The following is a 23,608-nucleotide window of genomic DNA, read 5'->3' as shown; positions in this document are numbered from 1 at the left end:
AGAGCGGTCAAGGGAGCAGAAACGTGACTTGAGCACTCCGCTATGGCCCTGGTTGCAATATGGGCTGCGTTGTATCTTACCTGAGGTGGTGTGGTGGGGTTCCGTATTGGCGTAATCATGTAGGTGCTCAGATGGTAGGTACTTCCCCTGGTAAGTTGATAATGATTGTCATTAGTTGGGCTTGTGTATTTGTCTGTGTGTGACATGCATGCATGTGCAGAGGCATTTGTACTCATCTATGAGCCATGTGTCGCCATGCTTCCCAGCTTCCAGTGCCCGGCTCAGGGCAGACATTCTGTATATGAAACTCTCATGGGTTTATGCTGGGCGGGGGCGCTGCCACCTGCTATCGTGTAGCAGACGTATTTGTGTGTGTGCGTGTGTTTTGATGTGCGCAGGTTTTCCCTATTCAATTCCATTAATACGTGTTGTTCACTGGCGTGTGGGCGTTGCATGGTTTCACAGCGGTACTTCCCACATTACGCCTACATTTTCATGCGTTGTTCCCCATTCCCCATGTTCCGCCCGCTTTTTAGGTGTGTGCGCGGTAGGTTGTGCGCTTTCCCTGTTCCTGTCGCGCAGGCGTTTGGTAAGTCGCAGTGACGTGTAAGGTAGGCATGGATTTGGCGCACATCCCGGGAAAAACAGGCGCAGGACCTTCCATCAATCGCACGTGTGTGAATCGCATGCGTGCACTAGCTTTTTCACGCTTGCATCAGCTTGTGCCACAAATTTCGGCGCACAATTATTCCATGAATTACCATGCAAGGGTAAAGGAGGACATGTAATAAGGAAATAAAAAAAACTAAAAGACACAAAAACAAATGAGGTAGGAAGAAGAAAGAAAGAAAAATGACAGAGAAGGAAAGAAAGAAAGAAAGAAAAGAAAGGAAGGAAGAAAGAAAGAAAGAAAGAAAGAAAGAAAGAAAGAAAGAAAGAAAGAAAGAAAGAAAGAAAGAAAGAAAGAAAGAAAGAAAGAAAGAAAGAAAGAAAGAAAGAAAGAAAGAATCATAGAAAAAAAGAATCATAGAAAAAAAGATAGTAAGGGAGCAGAGGAAGATACCATTAAACAGATATTATTTGAAGTAATGTACCAGAAGTGGAAAATCTGGTGTTTGCACTAGGACTTCCGGTAGTTCTATACGTGGAAGTTTCAGTAGTGTCCAATGTGATGATTTCTATGCAAACAAAAACACATAGATGTAAATAACATTCTCATTGCTTAATATCAAAAATGTAAAATGATGACAGATAGTAATGTCTGAAACAGATATGAAGATACATCTTAAAATTGAAGATTTTCAAAGTGTTTTTACATATGATTCAAATGGATGAAAGATTGTAATGAACTATTAGTCGAAAAATGTACATCCAATAAAAAGGTTGTTTAACAACACAGAAATAAAATGAAATTGAAACATGGCTGATAAATGAAAGTAACAAAGAAAAAACTAGAAAGCAGAAACTATGAGAGAAGAAAGAAAGAAAGAAAGAAAGAAAGAAAGAAAGAAAGAAAGAAAGAAAGAAAGAAAGAAAGAAAGAAAGAAAGAAAGAAAGAAAGAAAGACAACATTGAAAACCAAGATTGTTTGAAGTAATGTACCAGAAGTTGAAAAGCTGGTGCTTGCACTAAGACTCTCTGAGGTACGAGAAGTGGATGTTGCAGTACTGGGCAATGTGATTTCTATGCAAATAAAAACATATAGAAGTAATTGACATACTCAGTGCTTGATATCACAAATGAAAGATGAATGAAAGACAGTAATGTATGAAACACATGCAAAGATACATCTTAAAATTGAATATTTCATGTAAGATTCAAACCGGGGAAAGGAAGTCATGAACTATGTATCTTTAAATGTAAATCCATTCAAATGGTGGTCCAAATAATTGTTAAAAAAAGTAAGACAGAAATTTGAAAACAGAAGTGTAGAGATAAAGGGTAAAGGAGGACATGAAGGAAGGAAATTAAAAAACTAAAACACTAAAATAAGTAATGAGGAAGACGAAAGAAAGAAAGAAAGAAAGAAAGAAAGAAAGAAAGAAAGAAAGAAAGAAAGAAAGAAAGAAAGAAAGAAAAGGAACAGAGGAATATAACACTAAAGACACATTGTTTGCGGTAATGTACCAGAAGTTGAAAAGATGGTGCTTGCACTAGGACTTCCGGTAATTCGATATGTGGACGTTTCAGTAGTGGCTGATGTGATTTCTATGCAAACAAACAAACATAGAAATAAATACCATTCTCATTGCTTAACATCAAGAATTTAAAAGGATGACCAACAGTAATGTCTGAAACATATATGAAGATACATCTTATCATTGAAGATTTTCAAATTGTTTTTTTATGTAAGATTCAAATGGGTGAAATAATGTAACAAACTATTAATCAAAAATGTAAATCCAATAAAACGGTTGTTTAACAACATACGAATAAATGAAATCAAAACATGGCTGTGAAATAGTAACAAAGAAAAAACTAGAAAACAGAAACTATGAGGAAATGACTATAGGACAACATGAAACAAAGAAATAGAAAGAATCAACAAATAAAAGAATATTTGAACTAGAAGGAAGGAAAGTAAGATAGTAAAATAGACAAGTAAAAAAAGAAAGACGAAAGAAAGAAAGAAAGAAAGAAAGAAAGAAAGAAAGAAAGAAAGAAAGAAAGAAAGAAAGAAAGAAAGAAAGAAAGAAAGAAAGAAAGAAAGAAAGAAATGGTCAATTGTGGAAAAATGACAGAGAAATGGAAGATAGGAAGTGGAATGTAATGAAGAAACAAAGAGACTGTTTGCAAATGTTTTAGAAAGGTTAAATGTGATAAGGCTATACAAAATCACTTTACTAGAAATTGGAAAACTCATGCTTATGGTAGGACTTTTTGTGGTTCCAGATGTGTGTGTTTCAGACGTGGGTGATGGGTTTTCTGTGAAAACAAGAACACATAGAAAATATTTAATTGTTGGTGCTTTAAGATCTAACATGGAATGGAATGAGAGACAACAATAACTAAAGAAGTTGAGAAAATCTGTCAAAGGATGTAATTGATTTGATAATGAAAGAGGAATAACAAGTAAGGTATAAGTGAAGAACGAAGCACAAAAATAAAACAATGAAAAGGTAACTGAAAGAGCAAAAGAGGAAGTAGAGAGAAATCCAAATGATAAATTATGTGAAAAAGAGCATGTAAGAAGGAATTGCAAATTACTTTTTTTTAAAGAAAATCAAACAAAATTAAAAAGAAAGCAAAAACATAAAAGTACAAAAGGAAGAGATGGAAAATACAGAAATAAAAAAAACAATAAATGAAGATATGTAAGACAGCAATTTTTAAAACAGAAGCGATGAAACTGAGATTAGGTAAATAAAGAATACATTAAAGCAAAGAAAAGTGTGGAATGCTTGTCCACACTGGAAATAAATGTTTGTTTTTGCTCTTGCCAAAAGTCCTCAAAGTTAGCAATCATTTTGCTCATTCTTACAGCATAGCATTCCTATCATTTATTGCATTTTAGACATGGTGTCTTTGGTAGATTAAATAGATTTTTTTATAGTTCTCCTGAAAAGCAATTGTAGCCACAATTCCTTTTAGTTATAAAATATTCCCCACTCCACATCATGGCCCACAACTGCCTCACGACAGGCTCTGTTGCAGACACTCGGAAGTCTGGATCAAAACATTTCAGCTGAATCGCTGCCAATGTTTGCTAATTCTAAAAACTCCATGGCAAATGACAAGCAGTTCAAATAGAACTATACCTGACACAACCTGAGACAAAATAGTATCCTCCGTGTTTTACAGTCAAGTATTGAAAATGGTTGAGAAAATATAATTGTGATGTAATGCATATAACACAACCAACAGTTAGAGATGAGCAATGTAGTATTAAAGAAATAAATAAAGGAGGTGCTGAGAAGAAATGAGGAAGGAAGATGGACGAAAGCAATATAGAGTGAGTGAGGTCAAAAGAAAAACTTAAAAAGAACATAAAATAAGCAAAGTGGACAAAATAGAAAGAAAATAATTGAAAGAAAAACTAAACAAAAAGAAAGAGTACAGGTTGAAAATGAAGCAAGAGAGAAAAAAGATTGTTACAAAGTAAAGCAAATAACTTTATTAGAGAACACCTGAAGGGAATCTAAGTCTGCTTTGAGAAAGAAAGAGGACAGAATCATGTAGACAAGGATATTCCAACAAAATGAATCAGGAAAATGGAAGCAAGGAAAAAACAGACAAAAGTAAGGAAGTAAGGAATCAGACAAAGAGGAAACAATGTACCTGAAGTTGAAGTTGTCATCCTTGTAGTGGAACTTTTAGATGTACTCGATGTTGATATTGTGTGGCTTGTGGACGATGGATAAGAATTTGTTGTTGTTTCTGGTTGAAAGACAAATAACACAAAGCATTGTTTTTTTAATTAATAATTACCATTAGAACATTGTAATCCTGCTGTATGGCATTCATGACTTTTATACATCTTTTTCCCTACATTTCACTGTTCCTCCATTGTCTCTCCTTTAAACTGAGCATTTAGTGCTCATTGGATGTAATGCTCTAACAGCAACGCAGCCCTTCTCGTAGGACTATTACCAGGTTGTAGCACCCCATGATCCTTGCTAAATGCCCTTCCTTCTTTTGGGCCACCAAACTAGGCTGAGGACTGTTAGCACCTGGCAATGTCCTGGGCATTATTAATTTAACAAAATATCAAAAGAGGGTCATAGATTAATACATACACTTATTTTAATGATTTTGAGAAAGAGAGAAAGAAAGAAAGATATAAAATATGTATTCCTACTCCTAGAGCACAACTAGCCTAAGCTAGACATATATATTTTCTAATTCCAGTGTGTGCATTATGTACTAGAAATTATTTTGTTTTATTTTCATGGCAGTGCCCAATAGAGCCATAAATACTGACTTCCCTATACAACATGCATAGTTATTCATCCTCTTTCTAAAAAAGGTCTGCTCCGTGCAAGGTATCAAAGCAATTGGGTGTGGGGGATTGGAGGGGGGGTCCTCAGGACATGTTTGAATAATAGACACAACAAATAATATTGATTGCCAATGTTATTATTGTTCTTAATCACACATATAGTATGACTTCCACTGCCCCAGAGAAGACTGATCACTGCGGGAAAAGGTATGTTTTAAAATAAATGTCTTTGCATGCATTCGTGCATGGGTGTTTTGAATGTTTGAATGGGTGTGTGTGTTTATGTGTGTGCATGATGTGTGTATGTGTTTATTTGGCTGGGTAGGTGCCACTGTTCCTCATTAACATGATTTACAGAGGAAATGTTGCCATGTATTGAGAGCACAGCATATTGAAAGTTGTTTATAGTTCGAGTGCTGGCATATATTGAGAACAGCATCATGAAATGGGTTAACAGCGGGAATGCTGGTATATATTAACACTGCTGTATCATGAAAAGGGTTTACAGAGGGAATGCTTGTGTGTACTGTAAGGGCAGCATCATGAAAGAGGGTTACAGCTGGAAAGATCACTTATTTTGTGGGTGGAGGTTCCTAGAAAGATTTACACTGCAAATGATGGCATGTATTGTGGGTGCAGTGGCAACAAACACCAATGTTTTACAGTGGAAATACTGTCATAAATTGTGAATTCTGCATCATGCAAGTGTTATTTCCGCCCTATAATATTAGCACAGGCATTATGGAAATGTTGTAAAATGTGCTTGTTCACTGCTGGTGGCCTGACATCAATGGGTTTCTTTCATATGTAGACTGGTTGTAAATTATTAGTCTTTTTACCCCTTTTTTCTCAGCAATTGTGCTATAACATGCACTATTTAACTTCATTATTTTAAAAAGGCTTCTTAGAGGAACCTCCCCGAACCCTGAACATCACTTAAAGGTCCCGGATGGTAATTAGGGTAAGAATATTGGCCCTTCTGTTGGAAATGTTCGAAGTCACCACTGATAGTTAATTATTTAGAATTCTGGTACCCCTATGAAACCATCTACACCTCAGTACTAAAAGTAATACTGCCACTCTCTTTGTAAGAAATGACTGTGTCGACTGTGCACTTCAAAGGAGAGGGCTCCGGGTAGACTGATCAGCTGAAACGCACCCATCATTCTTCCCACAAACCTAAACTGTGGACACAGGAATGGCAGTCTGCTCCTGAAAGCATTGCAAGCTCCTGTTCCTATCCAGTTTTTCCTTTTGTTAGAACATGTGCCATCACTCTCGTACCGCTGCATGATGTGTCCCACATGCTTGAACTTCCTGGCCACTGCATGGTAAATAGTTGTGTCACTTGATATGGACTTCCTCTGGTACATCTTAATACTGCTGCCCTGATCCTCATACTCTCTCCTTCATGCATCCTCAAATTCTCATTGATTTGCCCATCCTGACACTCATTGTCCTGTCCCTACCTGCCTATTCACTAAGTCATTCACCCATCTGACACATAAGCATGTATCTGTCCCTACATCCTCACACTATCGAATCTCTTTATCTTTAGTTCATTCATCCTTTTCAAAATCGTTCATTCAATTTTCAGGCACAATAGCTGTTCCCATTCATCTATCCACATCCTCCTTCCCAATCATTCATACATAATGTTTGTATTAACAGCCATAAGCTTTTTCAATGCTTATTTTAAAATACCAGCTAGTTATATGTTGAGATTGCAAGGGATATGTATGGCATGGTATTACAAAAAAGTACTGTATGCTGTAAATATGGGTTATTTATTTTGGGGGACCAAAGAAAAGGGTCAGGTATGTGAAATGATCATTGGTCTGACCCTGCAAAGAGAGGCCAAGGAGTACAGAGGTGGGGTGGTTGAGTTGACGGGAGCCACTGTCCTTGGCTCTGCAGCATGTGTGAAGACATGTATGGGCACTACTGATGCCTCTGCCTCTGACCCAATGACTTTCAGTCTATGTCCTGGCCAGGTCCCTTTTTTGATCTTTCAAATAGTTTCTCAGAGTAATGGAACACAGAGCAGCCTGATCTACCAACCCAAAACATATAGATTACAACAAACAGGCTGCACCAGAGTCCTCAGATACATGAGATGGATCATGGATCTCTGGATGCAGGACAATGTAAAGAAAACAGAGACCACACCCAGACACGAAATCCCAGTTGTCGATGCTGGTACATATTTCAGAAAGAAGTTTGAAACTTTTCTACATTAGCAAGTGACTCTTTGACAACACTGTAACTACATACCCACACACACCACAAAGCACACACACAAATGCAGCCCATGGAACTCCCACTTCCATTGATGCCAAAAAAGCTTTTGAGTGAGATGGGGTTTCCTCTGTTGAGGATGGAATATCTGTCCTGTCTTAATGAACTTACCTGCAGCTCATACAGGAGCCATCAGGCATCAGTGATTATTGCTGGGCAGTGTGAAGAATCCTACAGATCCCTCACCAAAACCCTGCGTAAAGTCTCCTCCAAGGTGGTCAGGAGAGGGCAGATGTTTCCTGATCCCAATGCTGGGGGGTAGTGTACTCCAGGAGGATCACCTGGATGGACACAGGGCCCAGGGTAGTGGGGAGAATCTGTGGGATAAGACACAGTAGTTTTCCTCTAAAAGGGATACTCATAGCACCTTGCCAGAAGAGTTTATGGCCTATTGTCATTTTAACATCTCTCAACCTCCGTTTAAAACTAAGGTGGTAAAACCTGAGGTTGTAGCATCCAAACCTATTGCATCAAAATAACAAATCTATTTTGTCCCTAAAACCAAACATCCTACTCAATACCAAAGGTATACTACAAGGAATGACGGAAATGTTACCTTCTCTATGCCTTCTTCCTCTAATAAGGTTTAAACCTACAATTCCTGTTTTAAAAATACTAAGGGAATTGTATTGACCCTTAATTCTATAAAAGAAGTTGAAAAACCTGATTTCACTAAAGTGAACTACATGTCCCAGTATCCCATAGGGATTTAGATGAAGAAGAGGGCTGAATCGGCATGTAGAAATGAAGGACAGCCAATTAGACCTAACATTCTTTGCCTGGTCAGGCAGTTAACAATACGGGCCGGCACCTGAAATCATTTGCCCCACCTAAGGAGCATAAAAGGCTGCTGCATGAGGGGAAGTAGAATGGCGCTGTAGCAGGATCTGGAAGGATGGTAGTAGTAGCAGAAGGTGAAGAGCACAAGGCTGGCAGTTCATGAGGAAGTGTGCTCACTTAAGGGATGCTGGGGCAAGAAGAAAGCAGATTTCACCTGCAAGTCCTAAGAGAGTCCTGTGTTCACAAACCCTGCTTTGTCATTGCTGCACTAAAAGAGACGTGCTAAGGTTGAAAGTCTTCCCAGGTGCGCCAAGTGGCTGAGACTGCAAAGCTGTGACGATGCAGCAACCCGAGACCCGTGTACAAAAGCAAGCCGAGAGACAGAGGCACGCAGGAGATTGTCTGTGGTTAAGGCCAGACTGAAGACACCTATGCTGCTAAGGAGTCTGGGTCCCTAGTGTGCCTAAAGTAGTAGCAGAAGCAAAGGAAGTTTGCAAGTGAAAGCAGCTCACAAGTGCTGTGTTCCTGGAGCCGGTGAGTGAATCTCTGTGTGTAGGTTCACTTTAAAAACCTTGCTGGTAACTGTTACCAGCTTTATAGTAACTCACGTAAGAGTGGGAGCGAGTATAAGTTGTTTGTCACTTTGAAGAGTCCTGGAAACATTGAAAATGTATCATGCGACCTTATAATGCAAGTCAGGGTGCTTGCTTACAAAAAAGCTTTCATTATCCATTGTTGAACTGTTTAAATATTACTGGAGTGGCCGCGTGTCTCCAATTAAGAAGGGGAACGTTTTCAAATCACCCAGAAACCTAACGCAGACTTTTGCAAAATGTTATAAGGCATACTCCATCAAAGAGAGGTCACGTGTGAACAATTGTGATTCCGACCGGAGCCAGAGTATATCTCTGTGTTAATAAAGGGGAATACAGTTCTTTATGGGTGGTTAAGGTTAAAGATCCTCCTCAAAGAGTGGTTGCGTGTACCTACAACTATTTCTATTTTTATGATTGATCCTTGTAACATCCAGAACAAGTCTTCTGTGAATGTAGAAGTTGTTCAATTGAGGAGAAGAACACGCATTACCAAGCAAGTACGGCAATCCTTTGTATAGCGAAGCCAGTCTTGTTGATATCTATCAACCTACATTCTGAGGATGTTAAAGTTGTTCAAGGTCCAGTGTCCTCTGTTACAAGTGTGACATTGTTATCCGAAGCTGGAAGTGTGGCAATGCAGCTTCAGGGTAGCTACTGGGCACATGAAGGTGTGAATGAAGCTGGGAAAGTGAGCTGGCTGCTTGTAAGATGATTAAGTCAACAATCTGCACTGTTGAAGTTGAAAGAGGAGATGTCTGGAAGCAGAGGCAGGTTACATTGGTGGCAATACGACAGACAGAAGAAGCAAAGAGGCTCCCCTTTTTTTATAACCTAGAAAAGAAGAGTGCCTTGCCTAGCTGTGGAGGTCAAAGACTCTTGTCTTTAAAACACCTTATAATTCAAGTTGAAGTAGAACTACCAGAACTGTGGTTGTGTATAATACTGTCAGTGCATCATAACTTAAAGCTGGTTGAATAAGTGGCATACTGTGGAACAAAGGATCCTGTTCCCATGGTAATAGAAGTAGAATGGGTCTGTTAAGAGGAAAGCAACACCCTAAGAAGGAGCATCCTGACAAATATACCAAAGACACTGCAGAGGTCAGAAATACAAAGGAATTTGTTGAAGCACAAGTTGTTTCTTTATTCTTTGAACTGTGGCAAACCAATCCTGGAAGGAGGTTATCCAGCATTACCACTGGTGCTATTTTCTTGGCTGGAATGAAAGGGGAACTTTTCAACAGAAAGCTGCAGAACGGTTACCAGTGGATTTTCAGTTTGTGAGCCTTTATTTCATTTGGAACTTACAAGAACTGGTTCCAGACTTTACTTTTCTTTTTGTACATTTGGGAGAAATTGACTTTGAGCAATCCTGGGGAAGGGATCTACCCAGGACAGGTGAAGGGCATCAATTACAGGTTGTTAGTTATTTCCTTATTTATATTTTTATGTTTTACTTAGAATGTTTTGTTGATTAGTGTGAGGGCCAGTTTTGTTGATGCTAGGAGTAACCCTCTTAGGCCTTAGACTAGGAAAGGAACTCCCTGTTAGTGTAGATTTAGTGAGGATTCATTTGCCCGTTTCCCCTTAAATAAAATATTTAATTTGGATAAAAACACAAGCAGTTGTCCGCCTCACATTACTTCCACCCACAGCACCATATCTGGAGTTCCCTGTTCCGTGTTGAACCCAACGGGGGTGCACTATGTCCTCTCAGCTTTTTGCCATTGATATCGAACCAATCGCATTAATAATCATGGAGGATGCTGTTCTTGTCCCTCTTAGAACCAAAGCGGGTATTACTGTCGGCCAGGCATTCTATCCTGATGATATGATATACTCTGTACAACGTTTAATGTCGAAGCCTGCAATTATTTTCATTTTCCTCAATCTTTGGGTGGCTACTCTCTTAATAAAGATACGATTCACAGTTTGATTTTTAATTACCCAGATTGTACGGGGCCTATGATTGACTAGGTTATATAGCTTGGCATTGAATTATACCTAGACCTGGAGAAAATTAGAGAGATTCACTTCTGGAGAGTTCTTCAAGAGATCCAGTGCAGGGGTAAACGGTTGTCCAGTCTGCCTATGGAAATGCTTGGTCCTGTAAAACTGCACAAGTTGAACATATTGAGGGAGGGGGACTAACTTCTTAATCATTCAGTATAGGAGAGTGTGCTGATGTTATTTATATGATATTGAGGCAAAGGTTGAACAACCAGGCGGCAATGCCCTTTTATTTTAAACAGTTTAATGGGGAGGTGGATTGGAGAATCACCCTGTGCTATAAAAGGGATGATGTATTTTCTCTGGTCTCAATCTGGAGAGACACAATATGAAAAGTCTTATTGTATGTCTGAGTACTATGATCAATATTCAGTATATGCGCCAGCATAATACGATGTGTTTATGCTAGTTCACGCCTGAGAGTTGTTGGCATCCAGGGAAATTGGTTAAATACCCGCAGGGTGAAAAGGTGTTTCCAGATCTTATTAATATGTTTTATGTACTTCACTGGGGAAATTCTGACTTCTTTTTTACTGAACAAAATTTAATATTTACGTCAGAGCCTTCATTGCTAAGCATAATTTAATGTGAGGGCTGCAGCTTGTGGAAATGGCTCACGCAAAAATGGTTCACAGAGAGATTTACAAAATAATCAAAAAGGAAAACAAAGCAATTTAAACAACACAATTTGTGGTCAGTATTCATTATAACAATAATTCTATGCATTTTATGCCCCCACATCTCCCTGTTCTCCTCTCCCCCTAGCTCTCTACGACAACCCCACGGCACCTATCCCTCACCCCTTCATCCTAAGACTTAGCACTTCCGGTCCTATATCAGGCTCTACTGTCCATGTCCCTGGTTCATGTTTCTACCTCCCTTGCATCATCTGGTCTTATATCCACATCCTTTCACCCATTGTTAAGGACACTGGTCCTCCACTCTGTACATCCGTGTTAAAAGGTGTTGCAAGTATTTTTGTGCCAAATATGTGTTCCTTGTAATTTCCATTAAATAAAATAAAATAATTTCTATTAAATACAATTAAATAAAATAAAGAAAGAAAAGAAAAGGCATTATGCAAATAAAAGAAGGCATTAAAAAGAAAATAAATCACAAAACCCATACGCATAAATGGGAGTTAAACAAATGTCTGTATTTTGTGTTTTAAAACAGGTCTCATGGCCAACAACTAGTCAAGTAGGGCTGAAGAAGTACATAGCTATGGCAGGGAACACAAAAGTGTTTAAACTCACGTCGAAAAGATATATGTTCTGTGGCCAACCTCAGATAAACAGGGGGACTGCTCCAGTAACGCTGAACAGAACGATAACATTTTACAATACGGTTTTCTTCGCCTTTGGAATTTTAGGCAGCAACATTTCTTTACAGTAATAGCCCCAACTGTTCCAAAAATGTGCAGCTTGGACGCAAGGTAAGGGTGCTGATGTAGATGGGCGCCTCCTTAAGTAAGGAAGTCAAGCTTAAAGTCATACCAACCTTCAATGGAAACTAATGTGCACACACCCACACTACAATGATGGATGAAAACTTACACACACATACAACAACAACAACACATGGCAGAGCACACACACAAACAGCACAACACATGACAGTTCACACACACACATACATAGATAGACACAAACCAATGATCGAACTATACACATACACATGCATACCAACAACAAAGTATATCAGCATCCACATGCATACACACACAGCAACAATGATGATTGGCAGCCTCCACACACACAAACAGCAAACAACAACACATGGCAGAGCACACACACGGCACATGCACATACACACAAACCAACGGATGGCAGTATACATATCCACACACACTAACAACAAAGTATAGCAGCATGCACACACACACGCGCGCACATGCACACAGCAACAATGAAGGTTGGTAGAACACACAGAAACAGGCACCGAAACATACAACAGATGAAATCACACATACATATAGACACAACAACAACAATGGATTGCAGTACACACATAAATAGCAACGAAAAATGGTAGCACAAACACTCCTACAGAAACAAGGAATGGCACCATACACCCACACAAACACACCAACAGTGGACAGAAGCAAACAACAATAATTTGACTAAACTGAAAACCACACATTTTGGTAGACAAAGACGCAGCAACAACATACTTCATTAGAATGCACACAAACACCCACACATGCAAACACAATGCAGGTAAGCAGGTGTTGGCATTCATTAAAACTCGTTTATAACACATTAAATACCGGAGACCAGTCTCTAAGCATAGGACCGTGACCGTGATTCAACCCTGTGCTGCTCGGCATTGTTTTGCTTCGAAGACAAACGCTTTGCCCCTGAGCTATCCTCCGAGCTTGGCATTCAAATGTCATATTTTATAAACCGGAAACCAATTTAGCTACAGCATGAAAAGCAAATCTCATTGGACTAAGGGCTTTTCAGAAATGCCCGTCAGTGACACATTCCTATCGTCAACTGTGCACAACACCAATTTTTCAAAACAGGCCTGTGGAAAGGCAAGGCTAGACATGTCAGAGCAGTAGGAATTGGCAGTGTGCAAGGTTGCCTTCCTGGTGACATGGGAAAGTACAAACAGTAAGTAAGGATGGTGTAGCCTTGTGTTATAATCAATAGAATGCTCATGTCAAATTAAAACAATTATATTGCAAGCCAACTTGGAGTTTTGTGGTCTTATAGAGGAATTCAGGTGTTGGCCCTCATCCTCTGCATGGCCACAGAAATCTGCATAAAATAGAAATGCAGAATATAGGGATAGGGAAGCTCCCTGTGGCCCCCAAGTTCTGGCTTATGGATGTATGTATGGAATGTATGAAGTGCAAGTCTGGCTGAAAGTACAACAGAACACTGGACATAAGGGACACACTCAGGGGTTTACAGGCAGGATGTGTGGAGTAATTTGACATTGGCAAGATGTACTTTTGAATAGTATGGTATTTAGGTCCTTCCTGGAATGTGGGATTGATGGGGCCATCTATTACTCCCCTTTCAACCCTCACCCCCCCTAAGATTACCTTTGCCCCAGTAGGCTGAACAGATAGCCTGAATATCATCCGTGCGTTCAGTCAAGCTCTGGAATATGGCTTTCACCCATACTGTGGGCGGGGGGGTAGACATGGCTTGTAACGGCCTGCCAGCCCCAGAATAAGGGAGGCCTGGGGGCTATTACCATTCCATGTCCACCCCCCCCGCCCCCACAGCGAGGGTCAAAGACATTCGCACCCCAAGGTTTATCCGGGGTGCAAATGGTTTATTTGTTTTCCGCAGGAGATATCTTGCGCAGCCAATCTCCTGAGAAAATTAAATAAAAATATGGCTGCCACCATAGGGGAAAGAGACCTAGTCCTTTTTCCATTTCTATGGTGGTCAGAGTGGGAGGAGTACCCGACTGGAGCACAAAGCTCTGGTCCAGCAGGTAAGTGGGGCGGTAGAGAGGGGCTGGTTAAGGTGTATGATTTGTCTTGGGGTGTGGGGAGGCCTCCCTGTTGCCTCCCCAAATAAACAAAAAGATGGCACCACCCGGGGAAGGGCCTTGGGTGGCTGGAACCAGTGGGCGGAGAATGTGCATTCTCACCCACTGTTCCAGCCACCGGATTGGCTGAGCACTCATCCCCCAGTGCAAATACTCTTACAGAGCAGTTTCTATCATAGAGGACTTGTAGGGATGAATGTGATTGCTTTCATTAAGTAGAGTCTTCATGTACATTTAAATGGACATTTATTTACTTATTTCTATTTTTAAACTCCTGTTCATATTTGTATCCTAATATACTGTTTCTCCCTTAATTATTTCTAAACGCCTTTTCCTCTCAATCTATACAGCAGTTCTGTATTTCTGTTCACTGCTCTCCTCGTGCGTCTTTTCTGAACTCTGCGTCTATAGTTTTCTCAAAACTCGACATTGGTATAATGTGGCTCCACCAGTCTTTGAAGTGTGGAATGTTAATCCGTGATCTCCTTTCTTGAAATGGTTATTGAATTATACAGAACCCCTTCCTCGATTCTCGACGTGTTTATAAAGGCCAGAACATTTTTTTTCAAGGACAAGGTCCTTATATATAGGAATAATTCCTCCAGCAATCGATTTGCTGGTATGGGTGTGTGCAATCCAACTAGGAAAGCTTGTGGAAAACAATAATTGGTTATTTGACACCGACACACAAACACACACACACCAATGACAACAAATGGCACACACAAAACAATGATTGGAAACACACGCGTTATCATCATAACAACAGCAGAGGACATAACACAGGCATACACCAAGGGACAGCAGCACACACTCATTAATGCAAACACCACTGACACAAATACACGCAAACACACACAACAACAATGGATATTAACACCCACACACACCCACAGAACAATGAAAAATGACAACACACACAGACACACAACAGCAATAAATAGCAAACAGTAGAAAACACATAGACACACAGCAGGTGGCCACTCACACATACACAAACAAACGCACACAGAAGAACAACAGATGACAGCACATGCACACACGCACAAGCCAATGGCTAGCAGCATACACACACACACATTTACAAACAACCAATGATGGTAATGGACACACAGACACAACCTCAAACGCACAGCAACTATACTGGATGACACACACACAAATATTAAAGAATAACAGATTGAAGCACACACACAACTACAAAGTTTGACAGCATGCACACACAGACACACAAATAAAGTGGATGGCAGAACACACCCCCATACACAAACAATGATGGATGTCAGCACACATGCACATATACACACATATACAAATACAATAAGAACAAATGACGGCATACACACCTTCTCACATGTACACACAACAATGGATAGTAGCACACACATGAACAACATCAAGAAGAGAGTTCTGTACAATCACACTCAAACAAGGTATGTGGCACAACAAGCAACAATGAGTGACAAAATACAAACAAATACACACAACAGACAGCACAACACACATGTCTACACACATGGATGAAAGAACACACATGGAAAGACACTCACCACCACCAGACAGTACTTATCACACACAAAGGCACACAACTGTGGATGCCAGTGCACATCTGCACACACCCACAAACACACACATACACACACTAATGTATGGAAATACAGACACAACAACAATGGGATGACAGCACACACATAAACAACAACAAGACATGGCAGCACAATCACACACACACACAAGGGATGGGAGCACACCCATACGCAAAAACAATGGCAGACAGAACACACATAACAACAAAAGGAAACACACACACACATACAAGCAATGCATTGAAGCACACACATACATACAGGCAGACACAGACAGTGACAGTGGTGGAGAGGAGGAGTAGCTAGGAGAAGAAGAGAAGAAGAGGAAGAGAGGGGTCAAACAAGAGTGGGAGTTGAAAAGGAAGTGTATAGGAGAACTTTACAAACTAAAGGACGGCCAATGTAAGAAAGATGCTTAAACATGCAATAAGACAGCTGAAAAGTGTTTCAGTTGGGAAATCAGTTAAAACAAGAACATTTATAATAAGGAGTAGTAAAGAAATGGTTCTTCTATCTATGCACAATCAAACGGATGCTACCCTTCCTCACCTTCCCACACAGAACACGCACCGTCATCTCCCTCGTTATGTGAAGAATAGATTACTCCAGCAGCATCTATCATGGAATGCCAGACCACCTCACCAAATAACTACAGTGGATACAGAACACAGTAGCAAGACTCCTCCACAGACTCACTAAGGAAGAACGAATCAGACCTGCTCTGAGAACCATGCATTGGCTACCAATCATAAAAATATCTACTTCAAAACACTTATCTTCACTCACAGAGCAATAACTGACCAAGGGAAACTCATGCAGCAATACATCTCCAACTACAAACTGAAAAGAACCCTGAGAACCAGCAGTGACAATCGGCTTGAACCAAAGCAATACTCGAATCTGAATTACAGTGGATCAGCCTTCTCATGCATCTTAGCCTAACTCTGGAACGCAGTCCCCAAGGAACTATGAACAACAGAAAAACACTAAAAATTTAGAAAAACGACTAAAAGCCCTGTTCTTTAATTCACCCATCTCAGCGAGAAGTAGAATCGAAAAGAAACACCTAACCTCAATATAAGGAGTGGCACCTCAAACCATGGGACCACCAAAACCGACTCAACCAAACAGGAGAGGCCCTATGAAAGAAAGCATAATACCGCCAAGGAATCTCAGCCTAAAGGAAACAATGTAGCCTACAAGGACACGCAGACCGGTCTCACAGCTAACCTTACTAACATTTGCAATTTTTCTACAAACACAGCACTCAGCCAACACCAGAAGGAACAACATATTTTAATTTTATAAACACTTTATCAGCCTTTGAAGAAGCTATTACACCAGTATCTTGGTCCCTTCCAGAGTCTTGATTGTGGCTTACCTCTCATGTTACCACTGTACTTTTACCATCACTGGAAATACATACAGTCTTCCATCTATCTTTGTTGAAACCAATGCAGGGGCTATCAGAGTAGTTCAGAATACTGAATTACCTTATTTATTATCCTCTCCCCAAACATACACATTTGGGCAGAATATCCATTTACTTGAATACAGCAGTAAAGCAGTTTCCAGGATGTTGGCCCGTGGTGTGCATGTTCCTGCCCTGCTCTGTGACTTCACCTGCAAACAGAGCTGCATTTTAGGTGCTATGTAAACGTAAACCCTGCAAGATTAGGGTATGTTCTCAATTTTCCTAAAGACATTTTAGGAAGGGGGCAATGCCGACGGGTAGATGATAAATATTGTGTGGACTTGAGGTGGAGTTTAATTTGTTGTCAAGAAAGAGTTATACATACAAAGGGAAACAGGAATAGAAACTTGGATTGTGGTCAAACCTTCAAGGATTGCACCCCATCAACGAGGCGGGTGTTATTAAGATTGTGAAATCCTTACAAATCTCATTCACTCCCACAGAGGTCAATAAGTCTACCAAAGTGACCATGAGCCTTATTATCTTGCCCTATATACTTAGACAACTAATTAACAAGTTGCTGAGTTTGGCTCCTCAGAGGCATACGAATTCCATGCACCATTAATACTATACTCAAAAAGCCTGACTTTGACCGAGAAGAGATTAATAACTTACGGCTCACCTCCCATAACTTGTGTGTATCTGACATGCTGGAACCCATTTTTACTGCTCAATTCTCCTCCCTCAGCAAGCCCAGGAACCTCCAATGAGCCACTGAAATCCCACCTTTTAACATCTGTGACGAGCTCCACTCAGCTAGAGAGGAGGGTTGCACCTGTGGGTGGATGCTATTGGCGTTCCTAGCTGCTTCTGCATGGATGATCATAGCATCCTTTTCTTCTGACTTTTAGAGGTGATGGACAGGGATGGGGGCCACTGAACAGGCTGAGATCCTTCCGGTCAGACAACATCTTCAAAGTTACAGTGTTCCCTTTCCTGTGCTGCCTCTTCAACATCGCTGCAGAATCCCAGAGACATTGTTCCTATTACATATTCCCTGCAAAATATACCTTTTCAGTGGCCTTCCCTTTTTAATGATCACACGGTTGCCAACTTCATGGATACTGCCACCATCCAGATATACCAAAGGTTTTATGAAGGCTGTGGAGGCAACCATCAACCCACTGACTGTGTCACTGAGTACAGGAATGGATGCATGACAACAGATCACGGATGGATGTGGCAAACTCCAACATCATACTAATAAACCAGGTGGTCTTCAACTCTCGGTTTAATGGCTGCCTCCCATTGGTTCTCCCTAGGACCACAGCAAATAGTCTTCAACCTGAAGTGACCTTTGACATTAAGCTGACCTTCCAAGTCCAACTGAATCTGCTCATCAAATCAGCTTTTCACCACATCCCTATCCCGCCAGCGCTTCTCCACTCCTACCACAAACACTCATGTTGGTGCTTGCAAAATGAATGTCACACTTTGACTGCTGCAACAGCGCCTATGACCGGCTCTGGCAAAGGCTTCAAACAAATATCACACAATAATGCTTTTCAACTCACCTGTGGCATAGTACGGCATGACAGCATCCCCCTGTCCATGGATGAAATGACTTCCAATTAAACAATGCACGGATCACAGGGACCTCTGCCTTCTTCAAAAATGTGTCCATGCCTGGCCTCCGGGTTCCTTGCAGGAGTATTCCCGCATTACAAGCAGACCAAACCTTTAAGGCTGACCTGTCCAAACTCAACCATTCAGACCCGCTTTGTGAATACCCTCTATTTTTTTTTTAGGGATGCCTTGTCCGTTTTCTCTGATGCCCAAGTGTGTTAACCCATTTTGGGTGAATCAAGCACTTAATCCTAAATCATTAAAGCAACAGAAAAATAAAAAAAAACTCATATACATAAAGAACACAAGGAATATGACAAAGGAAACAAAAAAGTGGCAAAATATAGAATACATCACCCCACTTCTCTGACTAGAAGAAGAGACAGCATTGGCCATGGTTCTCTACTAGTGGGTTCTCGGTGGCCATGTTCCCAGTGCAACCATCTAAACAGAACACAGTGCCTCTCAACGCGTTCCAGTGAAGAGAATAGAGGATGTGAATATCTCAGCGGTAGTGCGGATTACCTATGGAGCCATCATCTGGCTCCAGAGAGTCTACGCCCTCCCAGACTGGAGGAAGGAAGGAAGAAGGTATAACTGGGCCATGGCCCTCAGCCAGAGGAACTAATAGGAATCTGACGCTACAGCAAGAGCCTGTCAAATTGCTCACTTGTGAGGGCAGAATGTGTAATGTTAAGCAATTATTAACAGAAAGCAGCAGCAAACGTACAGTGGCCGAGAACAGAAAGCGGCACCCCCGCCCCCCATATCAATGTACCACCCCCATGAGAAAGCCAACGGTTTACCTGCTCTGCTCAGTACTTTAATGGGTCCCACCTCCCGGTGATGAGCATCTCGCTGTGATACTAATTATCCTGGGAATTGTATTGAAAGATGGATCAAGGAAGGCGCTCCGGATATTCAGTCTGCTGGTCTCAGAGGAAGGACAGGGATCCACAGCACAATGGGCTAAAGCTTCGACTACAGTCATATGTTGTCTGCATTACTTTTGGCTTCTGGGTTTTTGTCTTCTGTCCAAATCTGTTCCAGTTTACGCACTTCCCTTTTCATGATTGCTAGATGTGGGTAAAGCATTTCTTTCTGGCCTTCAAATCAGTATTCATCTTTTGGCAATAGGAATCAGTGACAGCTGAAAAGTGGCTCTGATTGCCTTTTCTTTGTTACTTTTTTATGCAGGATTTCTGATTCAATGTAAACTGTAGTGTCCAGGATTGCAGATAAGTCTTCTGTAAACCTGCGAGTCCCTATCATTGGCTAGGATGCTAGTTTCTCAGCTGGGATGTTGGCAGCAGTCTTCACAGCAGGGCATGCATTAATTCAGCCCATCGGAAGATCATCCGTGTTGCAGTCTGGCAATGGTTGTCTGATGGACTCTTTGAATGTTTAATAGTGTTCACCTTGGCTTGAAACATCTGTACCAGCTGTGGGGAGGAACACCAAAGCGAGACAGAGATATCCGCACCAACAGATGGCCTCAACGCGGATGACCGCTCCAAGAATGGCACTGCGGCTGGACCAGCCAGGGTGCAGGCCGAAAGGAGAGGTAGAGGAGCATGATGCAAGTGTCGGGGGCACCGGGAATGACGACCCTCGGTTACCTGTAGCAGCATGAGCATCAACTGATGGGGAGGAGCCTTGCTCCGTAATCATGAACACCTGGGCGCACCATAACCATCGAGACCTCGGGGGAGCCCAACTTGTGTGTCATCGGTGAGGAGAAAACACAGCTAAAAGAGCAACCCAAGCTGACCTGACTCGTCCCCTTACACCCTTTAAGAAAGTCCTGGTGGAGTCAGCGACTAGAAAGGGTTCCTTGTCAAAGATATATAAAACCCTAGTTACAGCCAACCTAGAGGGGAGACAGCCCTTCAAGCGCATCTGGGAGGAGAGAATAGGGTTGTCCCTTGACAAGCAGACATGGAGGGCGATATATGGGTCTGTTCTGTCTGGGTCTCTCTACACCTTGGCCATGGAGCATGGCTTCAAGATGCTCCATTCCTGGCACCGCCCTCCAGCTACCCTTTCGAGAACGTTTGAGGGAGTATCCCATATCTGTCCTAGGGGGTGCGCCCAGCGGGGGACTTGGTACCATATGTGGTGGGAGTGTCTGATGGTCCAGGTTTATTGGTCCAAGCTGCTCAGCTGTATTAAGGGTATTGTTGGCTCTGCTCCCTCCCTTCACCCCATAGAGATTCTCTTTGATGTCCCAGCTCCGTCCTCTGATGTGAGTTCTTACCCAAAGGTGGTTGTAGCAATGCTGAGAGCTGGTAGGCTAGCCCTTGCCCAAAAATGGAAGAACGCTTCAACCCCCTCGAGAGCTGAGTGGCTCAGTAAGCTGTCGGCCATTTTTCTGTTCGACAAGCTATCAGCTATAAGTAACAATGAAATGCTTTTCAACTCACCTGTGGCATAGTACGGCATGACAGCATCCCCCTGTCCATGGATGAAATGACTTCCAATTAAACAATGCACGGATCTCAGGGACCTCTGCCTTCTTCAAAAATGTGTCCAGGCCTGGCCTCCGGGTTCCTTGCAGGAGTATTCCCGCATTACAAGCAGACCAAACATTTAAGGCTGACCTGTCCAAACTCAACCATTCAGACCCGCTTTGTGAATACCCTCTATTTTTTTTTTAGGGATGCCTTGTCCGTTTTCTCTGATGCCCAAGTGTGTTAACCCATTTTGGGTGAATCAAGCACTTAATCCTAAATCATTAAAGCAACAGAAAAATAAAAAAACACTCATATACATAAAGAACACAAGGAATATGACAAAGGAAACAAAAAAGTGGCAAAATATAGAATACATCACCCCACTTCTCTGAGTAGAAGAAGAGACTGCATTGGCCATGGTTCTCTACTAGCGGGTTCTCGGTGGCCATGTTCCCAGTGCAACCATCTAAACAGAACACAGTGCCTCTCAACGCGTTCCAGTGAAGAGAATAGAGGATGTGAATATCTCAGCGCTAGTGCGGATTACCTATGGAGCCATCACCTGGCTCCAGAGAGTCTACGCCCTCCCAGACTGGAGGAAGGAAGGAAGAAGGTATAACTGGGCCATGGCCCTCAGCCAGAGGAACTAATAGGAATCTGACGCTACAGCAAGAGCCTGTCAAATTGCTCACTTGTGAGGGCAGAATGTGTAATGTTAAGCAATTATTAACAGAAAGCAGCAGCAAACGTACAGTGGCAGAGAACAGAAAGCTGCACCCCCGCCCCCCATATCAATGTACCACCCCCATGAGAAAGCCAATGGTTTACCTGCTCTGCTCAGTACTTTAATGGGTCCCACCTCCCGGTGATGAGCATCTCGTTGTGATACTAATTATCCTGGGAATTGGACTGAAAGATGGATCAAGGAAGGCGCTCCAGATATTCAGTCTGCTGGTCTCAGAGGAAGGACAGGGATCCACAGCACAATGGGCTAAAGCTTCGACTACAGTCATATGTTGTCTGCATTACTTTTGGCTTCTGGGTTTTTGCCTTCTGTCCGAATCTGTTCCAGTTTACGCACTTCCCTTTTCATGAGTGCTAGATGTGGGTAAAGCATTTCTTTCTGGCCTTCAAATCAGTATTCATCTTTTGGCAACAGGAATCAGTGACAGCTGAAACGTGGCTCTGATTGCCTTTTCTTTGTTACTTTTTTTATGCAGGATTTCTGATTCAATGTAAACTGTAGTGTCCAGGATTGCAGATAAGTCTTCTGTAAACCTGGGAGTCCCTATCATTGGCTAGGATGCTAGTTTCTCAGCTGGGATGTTGGCAGCAGTCTTCACAGCAGGGCATGCATTAATTCAGCCCATCGGAAGATCATCCGTGTTGCAGTCTGGCAATGGTTGTCTGATGGACTCTTTGAATGTTTAATAGTGTTCACCTTGGCTTGAAACATCTGTACCAGCTGTGGGGAGGAACACCAAAGCGAGACAGAGATATCCGCACCAACAGATGGCCTCAACGCGGATGACCGCTCCAAGAAAGGCACTGCGGCTGGACCAGCCAGGGTGCAGGCCGAAAGGAGAGGTAGAGGAGCATGATGCAAGTGTCGGGGGCACCGGGAATGACGACCCTCGGTTACCTGTAGCAGCATGAGCATCAACTGATGGGGAGGAGCCTTGCTCCGTAATCATGAACACCTGGGCACACCATAACCATCGAGACCTCGGGGGAGCCCAACTTGTGTGTCATCGGTGAGGAGAAAACACAGCTAAAAGAGCAACCCAAACTGACCTGACTCGTCCCCTTACACCCTTTAAGAAAGTCCTGGTGGAGTCAGCGACTAGAAAGGGTTCCTTGTCAAAGATATATAAAACCCTAGTTACAGCCAACCTAGAGGGGAGACAGCCCTTCAAGCGCATCTGGGAGGAGAGAATGGGGTTGTCCCTTGACAAGCAGACATGGAGGGCGATATATGGGTCTGTTCTGTCTGGGTCTCTCTACACCTTGGCCATGGAGCATGGTTTCAAGATGCTCCATTCCTGGCACCGCCCTCCAGCTACCCTTTCGAGAACGTTTGAGGGAGTATCCCATATCTGTCCTAGGGGGTGCGCTCAGCGGGGGACTTGGTACCATATGTGGTGGGAGTGTCTGATGGTCCAGGTTTATTGGTCCAAGCTGCTCAGCTGTATTAAGGGTATTGTTGGCTCTGCTCCCTCCCTTCACCCCATAGAGATTCTCTTTGATGTCCCAGCTCCGTCCTCTGATGTGAGTTCTTACCCAAAGGTGGTTGTAGCAATGCTGAGAGCTGGTAGGCTAGCCCTTGCTCAAAAATGGAAGAACGCTTCAACCCCCTCGAGAGCTGAGTGGCTCAGTAAGCTGTCGGCCATTTTT

At 42.0% G+C, this 23,608-nt stretch overlaps 1 protein-coding gene across 1 annotated transcript in view; it reads right to left on the bottom strand.

Annotated features, from left to right (window-relative positions):
• Positions 1-23,608, bottom strand: part of LOC138492807 (platelet binding protein GspB-like) — a 197,227-nt gene that overhangs the window by 112,287 nt on the left and 61,332 nt on the right. The window contains exons 3-6 of the mRNA XM_069620161.1: positions 4,279-4,377; positions 2,740-2,925; positions 2,431-2,478; positions 2,128-2,208 (exon numbers count right to left, since the gene is read on the bottom strand). Of these exons, the coding sequence (XP_069476262.1) occupies positions 2,128-2,208; positions 2,431-2,478; positions 2,740-2,925; positions 4,279-4,377 (414 nt within the window). The remainder of the gene's footprint in view (positions 1-2,127; positions 2,209-2,430; positions 2,479-2,739; positions 2,926-4,278; positions 4,378-23,608) is intronic.

This window comes from Ambystoma mexicanum, chromosome 10 (assembly GCF_040938575.1).
Source record: "Ambystoma mexicanum isolate Mex_15411 chromosome 10, UKY_AmexF1_1, whole genome shotgun sequence".
Taxonomy (NCBI): domain Eukaryota; kingdom Metazoa; phylum Chordata; class Amphibia; order Caudata; family Ambystomatidae; genus Ambystoma; species Ambystoma mexicanum.
Note: the sequence above shows the minus strand (reverse complement) of the source record. Positions and strands in the feature narration are given on the sequence as shown.